The sequence below is a fragment of the Paralichthys olivaceus genome, chromosome 16, assembly GCF_024713975.1.
Source record: "Paralichthys olivaceus isolate ysfri-2021 chromosome 16, ASM2471397v2, whole genome shotgun sequence".
NCBI lineage: Eukaryota > Metazoa > Chordata > Actinopteri > Pleuronectiformes > Paralichthyidae > Paralichthys > Paralichthys olivaceus.
In genome coordinates this window covers 15,150,931-15,176,896 of record NC_091108.1, presented here as the reverse complement: position 1 = coordinate 15,176,896, position 25,966 = coordinate 15,150,931, and the positions used below count along the sequence as shown (strand labels likewise).

At 39.0% G+C, this 25,966-nt stretch overlaps 2 protein-coding genes and 1 long non-coding RNA gene across 6 annotated transcripts; 2 read left to right on the top strand and 1 right to left on the bottom strand.

Moving 5' to 3' along the window:
• The first annotated feature begins 10,185 nt into the window (after positions 1-10,185).
• On the top strand, positions 10,186-15,788 carry LOC138405133 (uncharacterized). 4 transcript variants are annotated; one of them, XR_011238823.1, is made up of 7 exons: positions 10,186-10,343; positions 11,132-11,235; positions 12,029-12,146; positions 12,317-12,429; positions 12,545-12,589; positions 12,702-12,815; positions 12,957-15,788. It is a non-coding gene; the product is annotated as an uncharacterized lncRNA (long non-coding RNA). The 4 variants fall into 4 exon arrangements; XR_011238825.1 differs by having other exon boundaries at positions 12,536-12,589; XR_011238822.1 differs by having other exon boundaries at positions 12,317-12,589.
• An 831-nt stretch (positions 15,789-16,619) lies between these two features.
• cldn1 (claudin 1) lies at positions 16,620-19,763 on the bottom strand. Its single transcript, XM_020103337.2, has 4 exons — positions 19,348-19,763; positions 18,378-18,542; positions 18,058-18,142; positions 16,620-17,261 (listed from the first exon to the last, which is right to left on the bottom strand). The coding sequence occupies exons 1-4, from the start codon at positions 19,568-19,570 to the stop codon at positions 17,099-17,101; spliced, it is 636 nt and encodes a 211-aa protein (XP_019958896.2). The 5' UTR covers positions 19,571-19,763; the 3' UTR covers positions 16,620-17,098.
• A 975-nt stretch (positions 19,764-20,738) lies between these two features.
• Positions 20,739-23,006, top strand: LOC109639406 (carboxypeptidase N subunit 2). Its single transcript, XM_020102841.2, has 2 exons — positions 20,739-20,869; positions 21,003-23,006. The coding sequence occupies exon 2, from the start codon at positions 21,009-21,011 to the stop codon at positions 22,575-22,577; it is 1,569 nt and encodes a 522-aa protein (XP_019958400.2). The 5' UTR covers positions 20,739-20,869; positions 21,003-21,008; the 3' UTR covers positions 22,578-23,006.
• The last annotated feature ends 2,960 nt before the right edge of the window (positions 23,007-25,966 follow it).

Genomic DNA, 25,966 nt, shown 5'->3' with positions numbered 1-25,966 from the left:
TCCGTGCATGTTTGTGCCGCAGATCCACCCTCAACCTTGAGCATTGCAAGGGCATCATGATTCCATAATACACAGGCTACCCAGTGACTGTCACTGGATGTTTCCAGTGGGTCAGCCAAGCAACAGTGTGCTAATAGCAGGATAGTGCATCATTAGGAGTGTCAATAGTCAGTAGCAGTGTAACCTGAGAGTTAGGAACAGATAGGATTCACTGGTGCTACCTGGTGCAATGACCTACTTTTATTGTGACATAGTGAAATTAGTTATGTTCTAAAACATTACTCAAACTTTCCAAACTTTTTCCACTGTAAATTCTGGATTCTTATGTTTTAAGTGTCAGCACCTATGAGAAGGGCAGGGGCGCTGCAGCGATGAAGTATTATCATCTCGCCAAAGCATATTTAAAATATGGGTTTTTTATAGCCTCTCAAATGATTTGTTACATGTTCTGAAAGGTAAGGTGAAGGATCAAATAGTGTACTGCTGGCTCTGCAGTAGACACATCCACAAACCGGGTTAATGTGTAACCTGTGTTAATGTCAGACAGATGGGTGCGTTAAAAACTTAACTGCAGCTCAGAAAATATGATATCCAGCAGAACAGCACGTCTGCCTCTCACTGCAGGGTCTTTCTCTCCAACAGTTAAAGTATATGTGCTTGTAGTTTCAAGAATGTTGGTGCAGTGAAATATGGACAAAAAGGGGAGTGTCACTCACAGAGCAGATGTTATGAACTTAATCATCCATGTTTCACTGAAGCTTTTGATGTTTTGCTGCTCAGATTCCTACTTACAATCCACACGCCATTGTGTTTACAGAGTGTAATGTGTTTTGAGGAAACATACAGCAAAAGAAAGGAGTTTGCTGATGTAGCCTCTTTGATTTGCCAACAAAACATCATGTAACCATAACCAAAATAATTCTGCATTGGGACATATTTATATAGTTTTACATTATTTACTTTTTGCAAAGAGTTATGAGAAGATTGATACAATGTTTGTAGGATTAGTATGAAGCTACAGCCAGAAAGCTGTTTACTTAGCTCAGCATTAAGACTAGTCTTCCTCTGTCTAAAGGAAATAAAAACTTGCCTGTGAGCACGTCTGTAGCTCAGCATTAATGTTGAAATAGGACAAAAACTGAGGCTTAAAACAACAATCCACCATTGTCCTTTAATTTGTCCAAACATGCATCAGCTCTTAGCTTTGCATTAAGAATGAAGACAGTTAGTCTGACTGTTCAAAGGTAATTTAATAACATAATAGTGTTATAATGGACCGATAAAGGATCTAAGCTGTTAGGCAAAGCTTTCGACTTACCAATCAATCAATGTTCCTACCCCTCACCCGTGTTCGTGAGCTCTGGGTAGTGACAGAAAGAACGAGATCACAAATGCAAGTTGCCTAAAAGAGTTTTCTCTCTCGGATAGCTGGGCTCAGCCTCAGAGATAGGCTGAGGAGTTCTAACATTAGGATGGAGCTGGAGCTGGGAGTAGAGCTGCTGCTGCTTACATCATAAGGAGACAGTTAAGGTGGTTTGGGCATTTAATCAGGATGCCTCCTCTGGCACAACGAAAGCCATGACCAGGGGTACCAATATTCACTTCTGCAAATAAGCAGTTCCATTACATATGCTGCTCAAAATAGTTTTGTCAATTTCTATTTAAGTATTTTATTGATTGCCATCGTTAGCAGATTATTTTAGAAAACAGTCACTAGAAGCAATGTGATAAATCCCTGTGAAAGCCAAAGCAGAGTGAGACCACAGATAACAACACTGCACTAGAAAGTGGATCCCGGCCACCAAAAGCTTCAATCAAGCAGAACACAACCCACAAAATCATCAGGAATCATGACCAGTCGACTTACTGTTTATTTATTGTGTTTAAATTAATTGTGCTTTCAGTCAAATCTGTGACAGATTGAATTTGAAATCAATTGCATTGCTGTCAGTCAATATTTATTTTTGCATCAGTGCTATCTGGCGGTGAGAAAACTTGACCTTGTGACCATGTGACTTTTTGTTCTGGTCATACTGACGCAATGAGTCTGTTTTTATTTGTAGCTTTTGTGAAGTCACCATTAGTATCACTTTGCCTGTTGTGGTCAAATTTTTTGTTCAATCTCTTACTTTTTTTTTTACCTGCTACTGCTGCTGTGCACTCTTAGGTTATTTGTTGTGCTGTATGCAATCTCTCTCATTTCACCTAGAATAACCCTTGGTTATGTTTACCTTGTGTCAACTATGGCTCACACCCCCACCATTCAAGGTCGGCCATACACTGAGGTGGTAAATCCAGTTTAAGGACTGTGACCTGTAATGTGATACCCTGTGTGACTTGCAGCACGGTTTCGCCCTTGAGTGTTAAATGGAGTATATTGTTATTTATGACAGAGATATTTACTGAATTGGATGGTTTTTAATTTTTGGACTGAGCTGATTTTGCATCATCTCCCTTGCACTTGAAATGGTTTCAAACTACTGAAAGTTTAAGGGTAACCCGAAAGAAAGAAAGAAAGAAAAGAATAATAACGACAGAAAGAAAGAAAGAGGCCAATCATGTGAGCATAGCCTTGTCACAAGTGTACCTTTCACACAGGGGTCAAAGGATAGAATTCCAGGTCATCTCTTTGGTTTCACAAGACTCGTCAAGGCACAACCACAAGTGTAACCTGACCTGGAGGTAAACAACTGCTCCACACAGCAGCGGCTGGGAGGTGTGAAAGGGGGGCAGCACGATGACAAATCACCAACTTGTTTGGGTTCCAGCCATATGGGAGGAGGGCCCGCTGTCTTGACCCTGCATTTGACACCCAAGGGTGACAGATTTGCAGGACTGGCCAGCGTCCTCTGCCTGTATCAGTTTGCTCCAAAGTGCGGTAACATGGACAAGAGACAAGGAGGGAACTTATTAACATCACACGTCTGCTAGAGACTCTGTCCCCTGGCTGAAATCCACACACTTCACTGCTGTATCCAGTGGTCAAGTGCAAAATGACTAGAGGCAGCTGGGAAACTGAAAATGTAACTGCAAATACTGATTTAAAAAGTAAATAAAGTCCTTATTTTCTAACTGTAATGCTAAAGTAAATGCAATGTTGCGAAATCACAAAACTATCCTTTCTTCGGGTGTAAATGCAACTAATTCTCACATTACCACATTACCAACAATCTCATCATAGCTCAGTGTTTGTGGGAACCGGGGTCTTTATTTGATCTGTGTCCTGTGAGACCTGTGAAGGTTGATGATCCTCATCCAGGTCAGACAGTTCACAAACAGTTCACAGTCTGCCACAGGAGATGCGGGTGGATTGAGAGATCACATTCCTGTGCCAGCACACAGCAGAGGATGGAAACCATCACATATAGATTTTGTTTGAAAAAACTGGACTCACAATTAACTAAAAATGAAAAAATCCAATTTTTACATGAGGAAAGAAATATTTGTTCCTTTCCACAGGAATGAGTTCACTGTGGCGTGAGATTCAGAAGACAGCATCTTGAACAATGTTATTGCAGTCCATTTCATTATATGTATGGATTTATGGTGAATGTAAATGGTCTCTATTTATATATTTTTTTCAACCACTCAAAACAATTTACACTACCAGCCACATTCCCCCATTCACATACAGCATTACTTTACACATCACTTTTTCTATCACACACCATTCTTTCAATGCTAGCACAGCTGTCAGGGGGAATTTGGGGGTCAATGTCTTGCCCAAGAACACTTTGGCATCGGCTGGAGGAGCAGGGGATCGAACCACCGACCTTCTTCTTATTGGTAAACCCGCTCTACCTCCTGAGAATTCATAGATCAGAATTCAGTGACAATGAACATCACGGTTCATTATTCTCATTACAATAGGAACAACATGCTTTGGTGTGGTCTCTAACCTGTGCAGTCAGTTAGCTGGACACTTGCATCTTTTAATATATTTCCCTGTTTTCCAAACACCAGTGGAAAGATCCTTAAAATAACAGTTAACATAAGAGCTGTCAGAGAAAATGTAAGCAATGTGAGAGATCACATTAAAATCACTGCTGCAATACTGGTTGAGTTGATACATTCAAGTGGCTGATAGGCTCCATTAAGCTGCAATCACATGAACAGAGGAATTGTGATTTCCCTTTTAGATCGACTTCATTATTGAGACAAGGGAGAGCGTTATCTGAATTCTGCCCCGAGCTCTTAAAGGGATTGTGTAAAGTAAGATAAACACAGTATGAAATGTTGAATTATAATATGAAACTGGATAAACTGAGCTTTGTATCTGTAGGGGAAGACAAAGCAATGAATATCACAATTTTATCTCTAATGCCTCGAGTTATTTGAGACAGTTTTTTAGTGAACCCACTGCTTCCGATGTTTTGCTTGTGTCAAACTGACAACTTACCAGAACATGATTTTAACAGCTGTGCACTAACCAAAGCATTTTGCTGTGAATGATATACATGGTAATATAACTGGTCTTTTAACAGCTCAGCATAGGTCAAAGAAATGTGTGGTACTTTTGTTTTATGAACAGTTATTTTATCCTGTGCCTTTTCACAATCATTTTCATTTCACTGCTGTAGTTTTTTTTTCCCCCGTTGTTATTTTAAAATCCCAGTTTATCATCGATTCATGTTTATTTCATTTCATTAACTAATTTACTGTTAAAATCAATCTCAAAGAAAGAAAGCTAAGCCTGTTTCCTGGATGTTACTTTTTTATAGAATTAAATTGAAACAGAAAATGCATCGACCATAAAAAAAACCTTGTCTGTGACTATGTACATTCTCAGAACCCTGTTTGGCTTCTCCTGTCTGTTCAGGTATTTGAGGATTGTTTTACACATTTACAATTCTGATTATGCAGATGGTTGATAGAGTTACACAACTCTCCTCACACACACACACACACACACACACACACACACACACACACACACACACACACACAAAACCTTGCACTTCTCTCTTAGTGGGGACACTGATGGACAAATGCATTCTCTTGCCCTTACCCATACTTTATCCATCACAACTAAAGGCCTAACCATGATTCTAACCCACACACTAACTCTAGCACGAAGAGCAAGTCTTAATCCTACGACAGCCCAGTGAAAGTGGGTCAGAAAGTAGGAAGGAGTGGTCCTCACAAAGACATCTGTACAAGTACATGAACAACTAATATTGCTACAATATTGTCCTCGTCGTCGTTGCTCTAAACACTTGAAGTGGGGGAGTCAGATCTCACTGAAACCACAGCATCTCAACAGGCTCACAGATTTTCATGAATCACCCGTCATTGACTTTCTGTCCCCAAATTGCTGCGTCTATTGCTTCATTTAAGTTCCATCCTCAAACAGCCTGTGTGTCATGCTGCGTGTGTGTGGGCTCTTAATGTGATATCTCCACTGGCTCCGCAAAAACCAGCGTGACAGACTGCCAGCACAGCAGCAACCACTTTGATTTTTCCATAGAAGGATGAATCACCCCTGAATGAACACTAAGTGACCCGTGGCGTAAAGGCCAAGATTAGCTCCAGCAACCAATGCTCTCCGGGGTTCATAATCGATGGTGAGGACTGCACATCCTGCTGTTTACCTGAGCTCTCTGTGCTGGTCGTCCTGTCCAAGTCACAGCAGGATCCCTGTAGACAGATTTAATGAGGTCAAAGCTCTATAATGCATCCTGATCAAAGTAGATTTATCTCAAAGCCACAATTTTCTACTAAATATTTCACGTGCTCTGCATCTTTCTCAGGCAGTATTTTAACCACATTTTTTGTCATTTATTATTTTGCTTTGTTCCTGCATCTTTTTGATAAAATTATCAGGCCCTCGACTACATCAGCAAGGAGAAAAACAGACTTCTTAATCTTTGATTGCTGACTCTAAACCAAGTTTTGGAAAAATATTCATAAAGGAATAGTCCACCAAAAAATGAAAATTTGCTCATTACATACTAACCACTATGCCAATGGAAGGGTGGGTGAAGTGTTTGAGTCCACAAAACACTTTTGGAGTTTCAGGGGTAAACAGTGTTGCAGTCAAATCCAATACAGTTGAAATAACTGGTGACCAAAGCTTCAAATGTAATAAAACAACAGAAAATGCCTCCATACGGCTCGTGTGGTCCAAGTGTTTGGAAGCCCCAACATTCAAATTCAACTTGAAATCATGTATTCAAAAAAATGTTCTCTCTTTCTGGAGTTTCTTTCACGTTTCCACGCACATACAGGAAACACACACTCTTGCTAGCATCCCCACTTCCGGGGTCGGATTTTTAGGCTTAAAACACTGTGTAAATGACGTGTTGTGGACTCAAACACTTCACCCACCCCTCCATCAGCATAGTGGTGACTAGATTATGAGCGAGTTTTAATTTTTCAGTAAACTATCCCTTTAACGGTCATGAAGTCACTTACCTTTGGTCTGATGTACATGTACAATTTAAGACTAATTTAAATGCAGTCTAAAGTCAGTATTGTAGAAAGCTAAACAGGATCTGATTTAATGGCCCTGAGTCCCCTGAGTCCCTGCCAAGACGAACATCTTGCCTTGATTTCTGTTTCATTTTCAAACAATATTTATGTAATGAAAGCTTTTGTAAAGAACTGGATAAAAACAGGAAAGAGAAGATGCAGGATGTGCGTTACTGAATTTCTTGTAGTAGCATTGCTCTTCCAACATTTCCAACATTGTTTATTGGGTTTTTTTCCCCATTGTTTCTTTTTTCGATGTTACTGAAGCAGTACCAGATGGAGCAGTCTCCCTGTCCAGTTTCTTTACTTAAGTACTCAGTGCACAAATATTGTTGTTTGTCTTTTGTGTGTGTGTGTGTTTGTGTGTGTGTGTCCTTTTGTCATGTGATATAAGTAAATTTGAATGCTGGAAAAGTTCAATGAATACAATAACAACTAAGTAAAAGTGGCATAGCTCTTCTCGTCTATGTAACTTCCAGAATTAAATATATTTCCCCAAATGTAAAGAAAAATGCAAAATAAAATAATGTTTGTTCATAGCATGTGGTGTGCAATCAATCTCAGCGGTCATTTAATGTACTCAGATTATTTTCACAAAAAATTGAAAGTTTTTCAGTATTTCATCACCATTGGTTCTAAAAGGGTTAAACTATTCCAATTACAATCAAGCAATTATTCTAAATGACATGTATTTTTATCAGAGAGGAGAGTGTCTTATTTCCATCGATACTGATGCCAGATAATTAAATGAATGTATGAATGAATTTCACACGGCTGCACAGAATAAAATCAGATATCTGAGCCTAACTGCAGCTGATGTTTTTGTTTTTTATCAGGTTTCTTTGTAATTTGAAATGGTCAATTCCCAGAACTGATGTCCCAATAACTCCCTCTGTTGGCCGGTGTGGAAAGCCATGGTTCCCCCCCAGACACTTTACTTCTCTCCAAATGCTTTTTATTAACTTAAAGTCTCCCCTCAGTCAGTTTCTTGTGCTCCAATGGCCCCCAGTCTCTTTCAACCCCCATCCAAACATCAGTATGCTGAAAACTGCTGCTTGTTGCTAATGGAAACATGGTTTTTGAAAGCAGCCAGGAGGGAAACCAGAGGCTAACACAAAACAAAGTGCTACAAATAAGAGAGAAATTGCCACAGAGGGGAGAGTTTGGTTATAGTTTTCTGTTTCAGTCGTCTCTTTACAGTGATGGACTGTAGTTACCTGCATTCATACCCTCTTTACTGACTTATTTCACTTTAATTCACTTTATACTGGCAGTCCATGACATTTTAATGGGGAATATTGTAATTTTTACTACACTGCTTACTATCAGATAGCACCATGATTTTATAAACAACTATGTCACACAGTAAATCTACATGCAGGCCCCCTAATAAAACCACATTTAGATTAACTGGATGTAGATTTTATTTGGATCTGCAACAAATTGCACACACTCATAATTGTCAGTTTCCAAAACATACCCTGATTTTATTTAGCAAAATCCATGAATCTGCCCCTGATCTGGAGCCACACCACAATTGAATATCTTCTTTCTTGGGTCTTGTCATAGTTTTTGGCAAAATCCTTCGATCAAACAAATAAACTAGAATGGCACTCAGTAGAGTGAAGACCACTGCCAAACAGTAAAATCAAGCGGATAGACATCAGTTCCTTACATATGTCTGATTTTTTTCATCAATATCCATGATTTATTCTCTGAGAAATCAAGGACAATGTTGAAAAACCAATAAACAAATGAACAACGGTGAAAACAAAACCTTCTTGGTGGAGGTAAATATAGGCTCAGCTTATATAAAATGAAGCCCTGTTATATCAGGGATGATTGAGAAGTTTGTGGCAAAATGTTGAGGTAGATTAGTTATAAAGTTCTCGGAACATGGTCGTGCATTTGGACTGTTTCAATGATTGTGCAGAGACAACATTGGCCTTTTGCAGTCATCCCCTCGCTCTGTCTCAAGGGCTCATCATCCAGGCTGCACAGGGACATGGCGGCAACATTAAGGGAGACTGCCTCTACTTACATCACAGGGGAGAAGTGGTCACTGGCAGAGGGAGCGTGGATGATGATCTGTCCTGGAGGGCCGCTCACCAGCAGTACATAGGGCACTATTTACAAAGCAGTGATCTGTATTCCCTGCATACAACACAGTGTAGCAGGGGACTATGTTGAGTAATCAATGTGCAAGGTGACTTACCTTGAATCTGTCACCGCTCACAGATTAAAAACTTTGTAGAGTTGTGCAATGTTGGGCTGGGAATTGACCTACATACTTTGACACACTTGTGTACACACACAATGTGTAATTAGAACAGTTCAGATCATGAGGCCCATTCTGGACACATAACTCAAATTCAACATATGTGCAAATATAACAGTGGATATCATAAACGCTAAATATTAAGAAGTAGTCTTTTGAATCCATGACTGTGGCCAGCTGTGTCTCCAGGAGAAGACAAAGCCAGCATGTGTTTGGGACACAGATTTATTTCTGGCGTCCCATGTCTCATGATCAGAACCATGTGTCCGCCACGTGGAGAGTTTGCTGTATTTGTTTAAGACTCAAAGAGAAATACTTTAGTGGATCTTTGGGGACAAAATCAACGTCACATAGATCAAAAGTCTTTGTGACAGTGTTTGAGGAATTTTCACACGCTATAAGGATACAGAGACATCTGTGTCTGTATGGATGGATACAGTAGCTGATCCAGACTGTAATACAACATTGAGTCTGATCTATTACAAGCAGGGACTGTTTACATAGAATACTCTTATCATATTATATATTTTTCATATGTTTATTGTTTTAAAAGAGCAAAGAAAAATATCCTGATGTGCATTTTTAAAGCAAACTTTGATATAGTTGTTAAATGTTTAAAATGTGCATTGGCAACATTGGACATTCTATTTCATCCAAACACAGCTTCAAAAACAAAGTAGTCAAAAGCAAAAGGATCACACTTGAGAACCGCAAAATCAAGATTTATTTATGTCTTTCCATATCACATGATTAGAACCATGTGTCCACCACGTGGAGAGTTCGCTGAGTCTGTTTAAGGCTCCAAGAGAAACATGTCAGTGGTTCTTTGAAGGGAAAAACAACCTCGTACAGAGAAACTCTTCATATGTAAGAGTTTGAAAAACACCAATGTGTGATGCGGGTAGAAGCGAATCTCAGAAAGTTACAATAAGATAGTGATAAATAACCGCAACCCTTTTATTCGTGCACACATGATATCATTGTACATAAAAAACTACAAAACAAAACACGAACGACACAGAAATGTTGTTTTTCAATTCATAAAGGCTCAAGGCCAAAAACTGTCTCAATTCCTTTACTAAAAAATTAATGAAAACCAATTAAAAAGGAGTTCAGAAGAAATTGCAAAAAAGAGGAAAAAATCTCAATCTTTTCTTATTACATTAAGAGGCTCTTATAGAAGAAATATTATAATACAATATAATATATATATATATATATAATAGAATATATAGAGAAATATTGAGATAGTGAACAGAAAAAGCAAAACATTTTAGGACAAATTGAATACTTTGATTCTAGAGCTGTCTTTTCTTTCCAGGAATATAACAGTACATTTAAACTCTGTATCACCACAAAAGATTAGTGCAAAGCTCCTCCATGGTGTCAGGTCAGGGTGTGGTGTTTGTCTGGGAGGCAGAGGTGAGGTGTTTTGAATTCAATTGGCTCCCACTCTCCTGCAGATGGGAGGAGGCAGCGAGGCGACTCCTGGCAGCGACTTTGTGGGTGGATTTAAAATCACTCACATCCACCTCTTGGCCATGCACGTTGTTCTGGATACTTCGGAGACTCCTGTCTGGGATCCACGATCACAGTGAGAGAGACTTTGGAAATACTCATCTAGAAGAAAAAAGAAACATGCAAAGCTTGCAATGAAATGTCAAGTGAGGGCTGACTGCTGGTCGTGTTTTTGAACAGAAAATGATAGAACATGTGTAAATGTTGGACTTTGAGAAAGGCCTTGGAGCCGATGGAAGTTGTTTATCATCCTTTCAGCTTAACAGCAGATGCAGAGAGAAATGCACTGCTGCTTTAACTGGGACATTGTATATTTATATATTCATGTTCAAGCTTTACAACTGTGTGTTGAAAATTACGCTCATCATATCTGATTATACTGTACTTTATCCTATTGCTTTAACTATATAACAGTCCTATCACTTAAATTGTCCGTGCTTTACCTAACGTGGACTTTACATGAAATGTTTATGTGTGTGAAACAAATGCAATGTCTCTGGACAGAGTTTACTCATATCACAAACATGCACGAGCCCTTCATCTTCTCTGTGGTTAACAGGGGATGGAAATATTGAAAGTGGTGCTAGTGTTTATTCCTGGCAAATACAGAGGTATAGAGGCCCTGGTTTCCATGGAGACACCAATCAGTTTTTGTACAGAAAGCAATCCAGGTGCATCGCTATGAGAGCTGATTAAGTCAATATGACACACACACACACACACACACACACACACACATTAAATATTTACATTTCCTGTCAAGCTGGAAGAAAAATCTTAACGTCTCATTGAGTTTCCACAATGAGCGGACCTGAGTGTGTATCTGTTTGCATGTGTTTACTACTGTGTCTCTGTATCCCGCAGTGGGACCCAGGGTTGAACGCCCGTGGATTACATCAGCAAGACAAGAGCCATCAAGTGTCATCATCATAGCAGACATAAGTCCAAGGTTTCAAAGCACTGCATGGGTAATGCAGCTCCAGCTAATATCACAATATCATTATTTTATACAATATATATTATAACATATAATCACATGCAGACTAATTATTGCTATATCACATGAAAACATTTATATTAAATTTTTAAAAATCAAAACAAGATAGTTTGATCCCAGCCTATCACCTGGAGGCTGTCCCAGTCAACACAGATACATTTTTATTGTAAGGTGACCTCTGGTGGTCATAGCTATGACGGAAGTAAAGGAGGAAGTCATGTGACGTCGTTAAAGAGTTAGAGACGGATCATCCAGTGGATGGTTGGTTGTAAAACCCACGCTGCTGCCATTACAATCCATCATAGTAACAATTTCTACCATATATGATTATGATTATTAGCTTATTATTTCTGTAATTGTGATGACCAAGATCTATGCAACAGCTTGACTTTAAAGTTGCAATTTTATAAGAAAAAAATTCTACCTATTAATTAGTAGGGATCTTGCAATCAAAGTTACAAATAAAGCAAAATCGCAGTTGTTTATGTCCATTGACCAGCTGCAGCTATAAAGCCTAGAATTGGTTGTGTAGGTTTGAGGGAGGGGTGGGTGATGTGGGGGAGTGGCAGACGGAGATTGGAGAAAACAAACAAACAAACAACAAACATATGTTGATCCTGAAGATCAAGAAATAAAGGTCACAAAGAGAAAATGATAAGTCCCATTTTGATATTTTAATACCATAATGTCGGAAATTCAGATTTTACTTTCTCTATATATAACCTTGACATATTTTTCTTATGAATTTACTTTTTTTCCTACAGTGCCACCCATTGGGACGTTATATCAGGACTCTGCTGGGTAGAGACAAACAACATGGGCATTCAGGCATGAGTGTCTATGCAGGTCACTTCAGTTCTCAGTTCTTCTTCAGTTGTACAGGTAGACTCCTCGGTGCACAACAGACTCACTCACAAACATTTGTACAATTCTCTTAAAAAGATCATACCTCAGTCGCAGCTTAGGCGTGATCTAGAAAACTTGTCAGAGCAATTGTGAGCGAGGAGGAGGACTATAACTCTAGTGCAATTCCTGATACATTCTTTTCACAGGTGTTGGGAGCAGATGTGGGAGAATAGTGCAGCAGATTAATGTTTCATTCCCTCTGCTTGTGCTGCGCCAGTGAGGAGTCGTAAAGCAGTGGAACATGAGCTACAGAGAGACGGTAACAAAAACAGGATTCTTCAGGCAAAGATGTTATATTTAAAACATCCATAGAAGTTGTCTAAAAAAAATGAATAACCCAAATTTCTCCTCTATTTAAAATTGAGCCTTTTTAGACTCGTCCCCTCTTTTCCTAATGCAACAATGAATGAATTAAAAAGGTGAGGAGCTTTGTGAATAGCCTTTATCTTAACCAGCATTTAGTCTCACCTGTGAAGGCACATGTTTACAGAAAGCATGATCTAAAGAGTTTCCTTATTATTTCATCAATAGGTGCGGCTGAGTTTTGCTCCAGGTTGTTTTGATTTGGGAGTGTTCAGTTTCCAGAATGTCTACTCAGACTGCTTATAGCATTACACTCATACAAGCCTGTGACTTTCCAACCAGGTGAGAGGGCAACTCTCAAGAGCTGCAAAGAAAAAGCCCTGAATTTTAAAAACCCAGATGTAAAACACATAAACGTTTTCTTTTAAATTTTTAACTACATTAATACATTGATGCTAATGACTTTCCTACACCTTTTGGCAGCTGCTGCACGCTGATCACAGCGTCTGGATCCACTCCAGCTCCTGTACTGGACTGAAGAGTGGAGAAGCCCTCAAGTTAAGTGCTGCTCTGTCCATGCACTTCATCAGTCTAAACATCTAGACGTTTTACAAACTCCATAAACCTGTCCTCCAGAATTGATTTTACTGCAGCATACTTCCCCATTTTTTATATTGTATGTGTTATTTGACAGCCTTTTGATAAAATATAGAAAAGTATTGGTGCAGAGGATTTGCATGGAGCAGAATGCTGCACCAGAACCTTTGGGAAAATAGGATTATCTTATATTCATGTAAGACTGTTCTTAGGGTTGTCAGACGATAAGCAGTGCAGGAGGTCAGGGGTTAAGTCTACATATATGTCATAGGTCACTGGTATTTAAAGTTTGCACACTTTGACCTCTTTGTCAATCCTCCAAGAATCCTAAACATTTACATTTAAGATGCTGGGACTCTGCTCTCAGCACTGATGAGAGTCATAAGCAATAGTCCAGTGTGGGTGGAAAGAATGCAAAATATTTTATTTGTTCCTTTTGGTCCATGTTAGGGTGGTTTCAGTGGCTCTTTCTTTAATCTGAGTTTTAGTTACACATTTAATATACTATCCAGTGAATAGTGGTAACAGTTTTATTATTAGTTTCAAAAATAGTAATATTGTAATTTAATGATGGTAAGGCTTATTTATGCCTTCATATAGTGTTGTTTTTGTTTCAAAAAATCCCAACAAAGGCTAAAACCATCAAGTATCTCATAACTGTGTCCTCTCTTAACCTTTCAGTCGCAACTCAACTGGTGCCTGCTGAAGGCGCACGTATTCAAAAAGTGTGAAGTATCTTCCTAAAACTGTTGATCTCTGCATTATCTGGTAAAATTAAACTCACACTAGTCAGTTGTGCATTTGTTGTGAAATACATGTTTGTATTGGGTCACTCCAGCAATAGATTACAAATTTCCATGAAGTCAGAGAACTTACAGGAGAGAAAAGTCAGAAAAAACAGGTCAGTGAAAAGGAATCCAGATACCTTGACTTTTAGTTCAGCTCTAAAAATACGAGAACCTGCAATTCCATGAGAGATGACATCATCAGGGTTATATTTTCATACTTGACAAAACTCTTAAAGTCAGTGTGGTGTCTCTTTAACAGCAGCACAACACTAACTTAGTATCAAAGTAAATGCTATAATTGTGATTAGAATTTTACAGCTGAAATTATGGTAATAAGAATAATAATGATGATAAAGTTTGTAGACGTTTTCTCACTCTGTGAAAAGTGATTCGAAACATGGTCTCTGATGTCCCCTAGTGGCAAATGTGACTTTTGACACTTGCTTGTAGAAAAGAATATTTTCACTATGTGTTTATTGAGGACTTATTTATTCAGGATATTTTATTCTCTCATCTTATATATTAAAGAAAATATATATTGGAAAATACTTAATCAAAGAATTAAAGGATGAAGTTTATAAAAGAGCAGGTCCCCTTCCTCTATTTCTTTCACCCATCAACATTGTTTAACACTCACACCTTCAACTCAACAGTTTTTTTTATTTAATTCAAATTTCGCCCTTTATCAATAATTGTATTAATGAATATGAATAATTCAGGTAATCTGGGAAATGTTTTTCAATTTTGATTTCTGCGACTTATTCCAATATCTGTTTTACACATTAGATCAACATAACATACATTTCAGCGAGTCAAGATGTTTTCTAACCACATCAAAAGAAAGAGTGGAGATAATATACTCCTGAGACATGGCACAGCTTGTACTGAAAAAAAGAAAATTCAGGTCACTTTTTAAATCTGGGACACTTGTATTAGGCTTTTAAAAAAAATGAAATCACCTTGCTTCATGCATGTCGAGCTTGGAATTACCAATTTTTAGAAAATGAAGAAATGAAGAAAATGTATATTATTAATAGAAATATAATAAATTCATATTAACATATAAAAGTCCTATTTTTCTCTTAAATAACCCTATTTTTAATAAAGAAATTATAAAATGCATTCATAATATTCTGTTTAAGGTGCATCACGTTTTTAAAATTCAATCAGCAGCAAGTAAAAATAACAATAACAGATTACTGTATTTTGTTAGAACAGGAAATAAACAGACTTGAGTTTAGGTGTCCCTCATCTGTAAACCCTTAACTGTAGTATGGGTTTACAACAAATTGACAAAGTAGCATCATTGACAGTTGGATGTGAATCCAGTCTAGTTCCTGAAAGTTCTTCCCAACACCACGTCACATCATCTGAACCTGAACTCTCTGAAATGCACTTTCTCGTTTTGTATTTTTGCCTCTGATTCTCCCGATTCATTAATTCATTCAGAACTTAAAAGCATTTCAACAAGTCTCTATTCAAGCCCAACACTATACCAGCAATAAGTCTGAACATTTTCAAACCTTGAGTACATAACAAATGAATCACATATCATTGTTATCGTCATGGGATACTTCAGGTTGAAACTCATCAGTTGAAGAAATGCCTCCAGTTTTGCCTTTGAATCATTCACCTGCTCTCTCAGTTTGCTCATAAGCTTCTTTGCTCTTGTCAGTGGAGCAGGACCCACACAGTGAAATATTGTATTTTGTCCAATTGGAAACTTTACGAATGACTTACAATTCAATTCAATTTACTAATGGAAATTTGTATTTTTGAATCAAATTTACTTGTTGATGCACATAACCTGTAAAGGTGTCACATAATATTTTTTTTGTAGTACACATTTAGGAATACTTTCTTTGTGTGTATTGTGTTTGCATATGTGTATTTTCCCCATTTAACAGATTAAAAACTTTTATCATCTTAATACAGCAGATTGTCTCTTGAGTTAAATCTTCAGTGTTGTTTGAGCAGCACACTCAATGGTTTACCACAGGGTGGCGCTCTCTGCCGGAGGATCACTGTACATACAGTGTTAGAGGACAGCTGTGTATTAGTGGTGCAGATAAAACTTATTGTGTGTGCATATGTGCTGGTGGGATGGCAGGTTTGGAATGTTCTGTAATTCTTCTGTATGATGATAACTCAAAGGAGCTGTGTATAAATGTCCTGCGAGGTGTTTTCAAGAAGTGGCAGACTTGACTTGTGTGAGCAGGCGTGTTGGGACAGGAGCTAGTGTTCTGAGGTATTCCAGGAGACACTCCCAGGCTTCCTGTTTCTACTTTTCTCTTCCCTGAGGAGACACATTTCTGCACAAGACTCTACCAGAACTGAAAACATTCTTAATTGTCTTCCTACACATTATATCTGCTTTCAAAATCAGGTAACTCTGTAAAGGATTCTTTATGTTTCATGTTCTTTCATCCTAGTTAATCTCACTATCATTGGAGCTTTAAACCTCATACAATAGATTTGGTTATGACTTTTCTAGCTATTGTATTAGAGTAATGATTCTATGTCACATCCGTGCTAATAAAACAATAATGATGACGATTACACTGTGGCCTGGCTCTTGCACAAGGGCGGAAACATGGTGGAGGTAGGATGGGAGGCTTTTTTCCCTCCCTCTCTCATCCACCCACACACACACACACACACACACACTGGTTTGATCAAGCCTGATCCTGTTCCATCACTATGTGCAAGTGTGTGTGACACATTAAAAAAACACAAAAATAACAACCATAAAACCATGTCATCATATGAGAGTAAGAAAGATTTTATTTCACACATGGTAAAATAATAACGAAGCAAACCAAAGTAACACAAATCAAAATAAGTGGTAATTAGCTGCAAAGACTGTACAGACCCCTGAGATGTCTCTTGTGGGCAAAGTTATATTTTTGAATATTTAAATTCAAATCATTATTATAATGTTAAACACAAATTTGTTGTACTTGAGTTCCTAGTTATTGATTATTGTTTACAACATTCAATTTCAAGTAACATTTACGATTCACAATTTACTGTAATTTCTATTATTGATTAATTGTTCATATGTGAAGGTGTCAGAACACTTCTTTTATAATAAGCATCTGTTTTACTATGTGTGGATGAACAAAAACCTTTATTTCCCCAACAGCTATAAACAAACACCACTTACAACAGCTGCAAACACACTATATGCTGAATATCACTCCTCCATGAGCTGAGGCTGAAAGGAGAGATGCCCCCCCCCTACACATAATCCTTGCCTGTCGATCCGGCAGAGCGGGTGGGTGGGTAGCGTGGAGATTTCCCGGAGCCTTTGGTGGGGCAGTTGCAGCAGAGGAAGCCCCCTCCTATAATGATGAGACATGCAGCGCCCCATCCCACAAACAGAGCACTTCCAAATTCATACCTGTGAATGACACACACATTATTTTATTTACTTAGGTGAACATGGAAAACATTTACTATTTATCATTGTTTCGACATCCTTCTGAGATGAACTACATGAACATAAAAGAGAACGCTCACTCATCCCTCACTCCCCAATAAGTTTGTTCATTTTTTTGTGTAGTCATATTAGTGTTGTCGGGTGTGTTTATAACGTTTAATGTCTAGTTATAAACATATATATGTCATATATCTGTGTACAGAAAACTATCAATATACATATATGAAATATTCATATCTGCTTTTTTCTACTGTGAGTTGGATGGGAAGGTTGATACAACTCTTAACGTCTGTACACTAAATATGAAGCTGTAGCCATTAGGTTGTTAACTTAGCTTAGCATAAGGACTGAAAACAGATAGAAATAGCTTGCCTGGCTCTGCCCAAAACCATAGTGTACCAAGTCATGACTAATTGTGGTGTTACATGTTAGGAATCGATCAAATTTGGTGCAAATCCAGATCTTGGGCGGATTCAACATTTTGAGATTTATACTTTCACTGATCTCATGGGAAATTCCATTCAGGGCACCTTCAGGAAACAGACATCTAGGTGTGAAATTGGGTGGAGCTTGAATTCAAGGAGACTGTTGCTGTTTTTCTAATTTACAAAATGTCAAACTATTGGCTGATAAACCAAATGAAAACTTGGCCTGGCAGGAGGAGGACAGCAGGATAAAAGATGTGAGTCCGTGTCAGTCCCCTGCTTCATTCCACACACCTTCAGTCATACCTGATCATTAACCCACAGTTACTCACTTTGAATTAGTGGGAGTAAATGGGTTGTAGAAGTCCTGTGCTATTCTGTGGCCATACCAGGATGTTCCAACCAGAGCAAGCAGACCTGGAAAACCAACGAGCAGAGAAACTTCATGTTGTTGCATTTTAAAGGTTAAAACATCTGAAAAACACATATTCATGACAAGTTGAATCCTGTTTGACAATTGCTGCAAAGGACAATAGATAAGCCTACATCAAAGGTGATGGAATGAATGTGTGTATTGTCCAGTGTGTGTGTGTGTATGTGTGAGTGTGTGTGTGTTTGTGTGTGTGTGTGTGTCAGCTGAACGGATTCTGACCAGCAAGGATGAAGATGATCCCTCCAGCCAGCGCCATCTTGTCCTTCTGCTCCGGCTGTTGCCCCATGCATGTGGTGCACCTCATGCCCACCACTGCCACCAGCATTGCAATAAAGCTAAACAATATGGCGGACAACATCAGCCCTCGAGTGCCCTGAACAATCCCTGGGGACAAGGACATGACACAGGATCAGGTTTCATTCAGATTCATCCACTTTCTGAAGCTTTTTCTTGTAGAAATTTGGTGCAGCTCCAAATTTAAATCTGGATCTAGTGACTTTAAATGTGGTTGTGAAGTGATATTCTAGTTTTTAAGTAAACCCTATGAAAATCACATTCGTTTTTATGACAATAATCTCAATGTACATCCTCTTGTATTCAACTGAGACAAAACAGGCGGGAACACCAACAACATAAGTCACGTCCAGCTGAGGTGTTCTCAAAACATTCCTTCACCATCGGTTTCTTCTGATGAAGCAGATATCACTGGTTTTTTATTGAACAGGACTCAAAAATCAATTTACACAGATATGTTTACATTTGAAACAGAACACAGTCCACAGCTTCTATTCAATTTGAAAGGATTTCAGTGGGAATAGATGTTTCTTTTGAGTCAGGCTTCAGCTGCTGGTATTTGACTGACATGTCTGTGCACGCAACATGAAGAGGTAAGGTTACTGTAGGGAGGTTTGAATAGCCAGAGACTTTGTTTGTTTTACACATTATACAGGCGATTCTTACAATAGTCCAAAGATTTTATGAATTTATCATTTTAATTCCATGAAGTTGCCATTAAACAAATCCAACATTGTTAGAATAACAGATCATTCATGGCTCATTATGGCTCATTTCCTTCCCACAAACATATCCTTGTAAAAGAAGAGAATTATCATTTTTAGATGTCGTTATTTGCTCAGTTGTTGATATTTATAAGGAAAGCTATTAAGGACATGATGTAAAACAATATTACCTGGTAGCTGCAGAAGTGAGTCATAGACTTTGCACTGAATCTGACCCGTGCTCTGTGTAACACAGGACTTCCACAGTCCCTCGTACATGGCCTGAGCTGTGATGATGTTGTCTCCTGCATAGGATGAAGCTTTCCACTCCACCATGACCGTGCATGCTATGGATCCGATGAAGCCCAGGAAGGCCAGTGTGAAGCCAAGGAGCTGTAGTCCTGCATTGGCCATCGCTTCACTTCAGAGATGGTAAAGCTTTCAAATCAGAACAAAAATGTACAAAGTCAAACTTCCTCAGGGTCTGTGGAGACTAAAAAACTAAAAAAAAAACTCCCTGCAAGTAGTTCCAGGTGGTTATGGGTGGTGGATGTGATCCTGGACAAAGGAGTCTACCTGTGCATCCTCAGGGAATAAATTGGATGTGAGCAAAAATCCAGGAATGCTGACACCTCTGACTGAGGTAAGAAGGGACAGGGCGACACCTAGTGGAATAAAGTGACTTCTAATCCTCCTACCAGCGTTCATAAGGCAAACACTAAGCACAAAGCTCTGTGGTTCCCTTTTGTCCTCCACCTCAAAAGCAAATTTAAGCATACATGTTGTCTTTTACTTATTCCTATATAATGATATATATAACAATAAACACACTATTGGAATGATTAACAACACAAACCTTATCTGGAAACACTGTCATTATGAAGAATATAACTCCTTTACAACTCCAAGCTTCCTTCTCGATGCTTCATTGGTCCAATGTCTCTGTGCTGCACTGTATATGATTATTTAGATAATTACAATTATAAGGATTATTAGATGTTTTTGCCTGCATTTGTTTGTTTATCTGTCAAATATTTAGCAGGATTACACAAAAACTACTTAAAACTTGGAACCCATGAAATTTTGAGATGGGTGCTTTTCAAACTTTTTGTTGATTTCTCAGACAGTGATTCGTGGATCTCAATGAACTGATATTTATGAGTGTGTGACATTTGGTGCAGATCCAAATACAAAAGTGGATCTAATGAATTTTAATGTGGTTTCATTACTGAGTGCCATACTAATTGTTTTCATGTGACTTCATGTTAATTACTCTACACTGCTCTTGTTTGTACCTCCTGTAAAAAACATTCAGATTACATCAATTAATAAAATATATAGAGGCTGAGTTCATAAAATACGAATCACTAGAAAGATTGATCTACTTTTTCCATTTTGCTCTTGGATCTATTTGTTTTGCTTTTGGCAAACAGTGACTCAACACTGACAGACTTGATTAAACTAACAAAGACAGAAAACCCACAGCTTTCTTCCACGTGTTGCATTTTACACGAGTAAAAAGACTGTAATATTCTTCTCTGTGAGACAGATTTGCTGAAACAACTTTGTGTGTGCAGATGAGACTGTGACAGAATCTGGCCACTGACCAAAGGTTTTGTCTTGCCTAACTCTGGCTTGTTGACGTTTGCACTTTGTGTAAGCACGCACCAGAGGAAATCTGATTCAAGGCTGCGTGATCCTGGTAACACAGAGGTATGTTATGGCACTTCATTTATTGAAATGGACATAGCTCATTCTTTTTGCTGTGAATTAATGTCAGCTTTAAGTGTACAGCTTGCAGATGATGCACAGAAACATCTTTGGTTCCCTGTCTTTGTGTTTTCAGTGGAAAATGGACAAACACTTGTCTCTGACTCTGCTCCTGATGCTGCTTCTCTCTCACAAAAGCAAAACGGAGTCACAAACCTCATGTCCATACAGATGCCAGTGTTTCACTCCAGTCCAGGTTCTGTGTGCAGAAGAACGGATGACATCTTTGCCCAGTGACATGTCCAAGCAGGTCAAGGAATTTATTTTAATGACATCAGCTGTGGCGTACCTGCTCCCTCACACTTTAGAGGAGAGCCCTCAACTCACCAAGCTGGTCTTCTTAAACAACGCACTGCGGAGTATTCATGCTCAGGCTTTGGAGAATCTGACTGAGCTGCAGGAGCTTGAGATCAGTGGAAACCCCTGGCTGGAGAATTTATTTCTGGGGACTTTTTCACAGCAGAGAAACTTGACGAAACTGCTGCTCAACTTCAACAGATTTAAGACGGTGCTCCCCGGCATGTTTAATTCCCTGAAACGGCTAGAAACTCTGCACATGAAGGGAAACGTCATATCCCATCTACCTACATTTCTTTTCCTGAACCTCCACAGCCTCCACATCCTGGACTTGTCACAAAACACACTTGAAGAATTGAAGAGAGAGACATTTTCTGGTCTGACGAGCCTGGAGATCCTGAAAATTAACAACAACCTCATTAGCAATCTTACATCTGATGCATTCCACAATATTTCCCAGCTGACAGAGCTTCACTTGGAAGGGAATAAGATATCAGAGCTCACTGACGGCATCTTCTCCGTGTTGACAGAGCTAAATGTACTGAACCTTCGTGGAAACCTTCTTACAACCTTCAGCGAAAATGTGTTTGGATTCAATGCCACAAGTTTGAAGGAGCTGAACCTTAAAGGAAACAGACTGACGGAGCTGTCCTCTCTCAGCCGTCTGACATCGCTCACCGACCTCATCTTGTCATCTAACCAGCTCTCCAACCTTCCTAAAGACATTTTTAGAAACATCACACTGCTGGAGAATCTGGATCTCTCTGAAAACCAGCTCTCGTTGCTGCCTGAAAGAATCTTCTATGATCTCTTCAGTATCAAATCAATCCACCTCCACAAGAACAATCTGAGGCAGTTGGACCCAAAACTGTTCGACGACCAGTTGCTCATTCAGCAACTCTACTTGTCTGACAACCAGCTGGAAACTCTCCCGCTGGGCCTCTTCGATGTCTTTATCATGGAGCACATGTTGAGGCTTCACGGAAACCCCTGGAGATGTGACTGCCACATGTGGTACCTGCACGACTGGGTGCTGAGAAACAACCAAACCATAGAGATGCTGGACAGCGTGCTCTGCAACAGCCCAGACATTTTGAAACAACGTAAGGTCGCCTCCGTGGACAAAAAGCAGCTGGTGTGTCGGGTGTCTGCCGATGAGACGCCCGATCTCGGGAGCTGTAGCATCCAAGCATTCAATGACACCATGATCGTCAAATGTAAAGTGGATAAATGTTCTCCTATGACGGTGAAGGTGCAGTTTCAGGAGGATGACGGCAACACGAAGGAGCATGTTTTGAAAAATGAACATTCTGAATGCAGCAATGGCACAAGGATAGAAAGCCCCGTTCACTAAAGACCCCTGTTTATTAAATTTTCTGTGTGAAAATATTATCCTCATGCATTTGTTGGTTCTTTATATAAAGAGTCTCATTAAATGTTCTGACTGTAGGAGTCAACACTGTAAACAAACCAGCTGATAACCAGTGACATGGACGCTTCATGATAAGAGAGGTGGATGAACCCTTTTCTGGTAAAGTTCAAAGTTCAACTCATTACATTTGAACCCGTCACTTGTAAAAGAAACTATGAGAAACATGTCAGTCATCTGCCAACGTGTGTTTTGACTGTGGCGTGTGTCTGATCTGCAGACCCGCTCTTTATGTAAAACACTGTCAGCATTCGAGCATCACTGGTTTTTCTTGAAGAATACTTGAGTGTTTTGCAGTTAAAAAAATTGAATCAACTGTTCATGTTACAGGTCAATAAAATAAAATATTTTCCTCATCTAAACATTTCGATGTACACCACTTTAATAATGCTTTTTTTTAAGTCATGGTCTGCAAATTGACCTCAGTCTATGATCAAAACACAATAAGCTTTGATTGCTGCTGTGGTGAGTAATGTCCCTATGGTGCTCTTCAGTTTGGGGATCCAAAAAATCCTACACACTCGAGAAAACAGTGGGTTAAATGTTTGTAATATCTCATGACTATTGTAAAATATCAACAGTAAAGGTTTAAATGGGAAACATGATATTTCTCCTTTTCTGTAATTGTTTTTAAGTCATCTGATCTTTTAGAAACTGATTTTTTATTAATATGCATCAGATATCTTTAAATTCAGATGCTTTAAGAAGTTATGTGCTGGTTTTATATGCTCTATCATATGACTGGTCATATCATGATGATCATATCATACCTGTCTATACTAATCATGTGACCATTAGGTATAAAACAGCCCAGAGAAGGCCTTAACGGCTTAAATGCAAAGGCATGTTTTTACTGTTGATATGATTCAATAGCCATGAGATATTAAAAGTTTACCTTTGTCTGAGAGAACCATCCACTCTGTTTCTACCGCTTTCAAAAACTGATAGAGACCAACCAGTCGTCCTCCGAAAGGGATGATAAAGAGCGATGGTGCAGACGGGAGGAGGGAAGCCTCTGTGTGCCACAACAAGGCACACAGATGGCTACACCTTGAATACAGCACTCTAACCCTCGCTTAATAAGGGTCAAAGGCCAGGGGGTCGATTGGGTCCTCAGTCTGAGTTGAATGACATCACAATTCACACAACAAAAAGTGCTGGCTGTCTTGTTTCCAGTGTTTGGGAGGATGGTCTTTAGGTTAGGGGGTAATCCTCATTTGACTAAAACTATGGGGTAAAACAGACATTTAACATTAAGGGTTTGGTAGGAAAGGAGCAACAAGACATATGGACGTTGTTAAGTGTATGTCTTAATTTAGTGGGAAGCTTGGGTTTAGATGATCACATAAGTTATTTGGAACAGCAAGAAAAAGAAAGTAAATAAGATAGGCCAACTTAGAAAGAACATTTTATTGACAGTGTATGGATGAACTTATTGAGAATAATGCACCAGCTGAGCGGTCTCTATTATAAAGTGGTTTCACCTTAGTTTAAAAAAAATGCTGATGACAAGTTTTAATGTAAGGAGGATTTTTAAAACACTGTAGTCATTGTATCGTAATATCTAACCACATGTTGCATGTTAGCCATATCATCTATGCACATTTGTGTTTACAGCTTTGCTCCCAAGTAGCCCAAAATTGCTATACTCTGGTTTAATTTCAAAAGATAAAATAAAAGAGAAAAGTGTTTAAATTCATGAAAATGTTGAACTGAGGGTATTTTGTGTTTTTTACATAACCTTTATTGTATTTAAACAAATCTCAGGTGCCTTTTTAAATGGCTGCCTGTTTAACCAAAATTGTACGTGATACAATATTTGTCTTTGGAAAATCTTACGTTTGAGAAATAGGTTGAATAGAGTAATCTTCAAACCTGTCACCCTCCATCACTGCCACTTATACACTCATGGCCTAGCAATCTTAAGCAGCAGGGTCTGAGTGCTGAGTCCTGTGGGGCACAGAGAAAAGCAGCTCTTCACCCCCACGCTGAGATCCCATCTCTGGCTCCTGCATAGTGGGCAGTTAGTACCGGACACCACACTCCACACAGCAGCTCTTCAGATGGGAGAGGGAAGAAACAGAGGGGTGGAGACATTATCTGGTGAGACAAACAATGTCCAAAACAACACAAAGCACTGGGGGGTTTCCCACAGAGTTTAGACTGGCCAGTGAGGAGGGAGGCGGCGAGGGCAGGGCAGGGTCCTCCGGACAAAGAGTAGAGGTCATCTGAGACTCAGTGCCTGGGGCAAGAATTCAAGAAGAGGGTATTTCATCTGAAAATGTAAACTAATTTCAATTCAAGTTGCTTTATGTGTTTTGAGACAAATATTATCATTAAAATATCTTACTGTATTAATAACTCAGGACACGTATTTCAGTCTTGTGAACAAACATCGTAAATCCCAGTGGAACATTTTTCTCAATTATCATTCTCATTGTTTTTTTCCCCTGCTTCCCCTCAATGAGTTTGGTCAATCGTGAAATGACGGCGACTCTAATGTGAACAGGTGTCTATTAGGTCCTCTCTCTCAGCCTGTGAGAGGGTGACACTCATCCTCCATGATACGATGACCTGAACATCTCAGGAACACAAACAGACTCTAAACGAGAGGCTTGCTTACAAACAAGGGTCAATGTTTACCCCTCAGTGCACCCAGACCCCCAGTTGGAGGCCAAATTGGTATTGCTGACCAAATTAAGAACAGATGACCTGATGTGGGTGTTAAGTGGATGGGGAGGTGTCACCAGAATGGTAATCTTTTTGCATACCGGTATACTGCTCCTTTGTCTTGTCCGTTCCTATTGGAGGATAACAAGAAGCTATAAGCTCCTTATCATCACATTACAATTATGGAGGATGAATCAGGATCTGTGGCCCCTTGGACCTCTCTCTAATAGGGCGTTCCTTCTTTTGTTTCCAGCTCCACAGATGGAGAGGTTTTTATTATGTATGCATGCAGCCCTTCATTCTATATTACCAGAGAAGAGTCACAGCAAAACTTAGCTGCAAAACAATTGACATATACCTCCCACACTCCAACTTCTAGAAGCAGAAGTAATTTCTGAAGAGGTTTTTGTTTCACGATGTAGAGATGTGAATAACGGATGCTTGAGTACGTCAAGAGAGGTGAAACGTTCTTTTAGAAACTCAAGTATGTCCAGTTGCATATGAGCAGCTAAGAACAAGTGCTGGAGATGATTGATTATGCTTTAAAAGGAAGGTTTAGAAGACATTACAAACCACCATCGTCAATAAGATGAGTCCACAAGTCAGTCAGAAAACCTTTTGCTTAACTTTTAATCATTAGCATC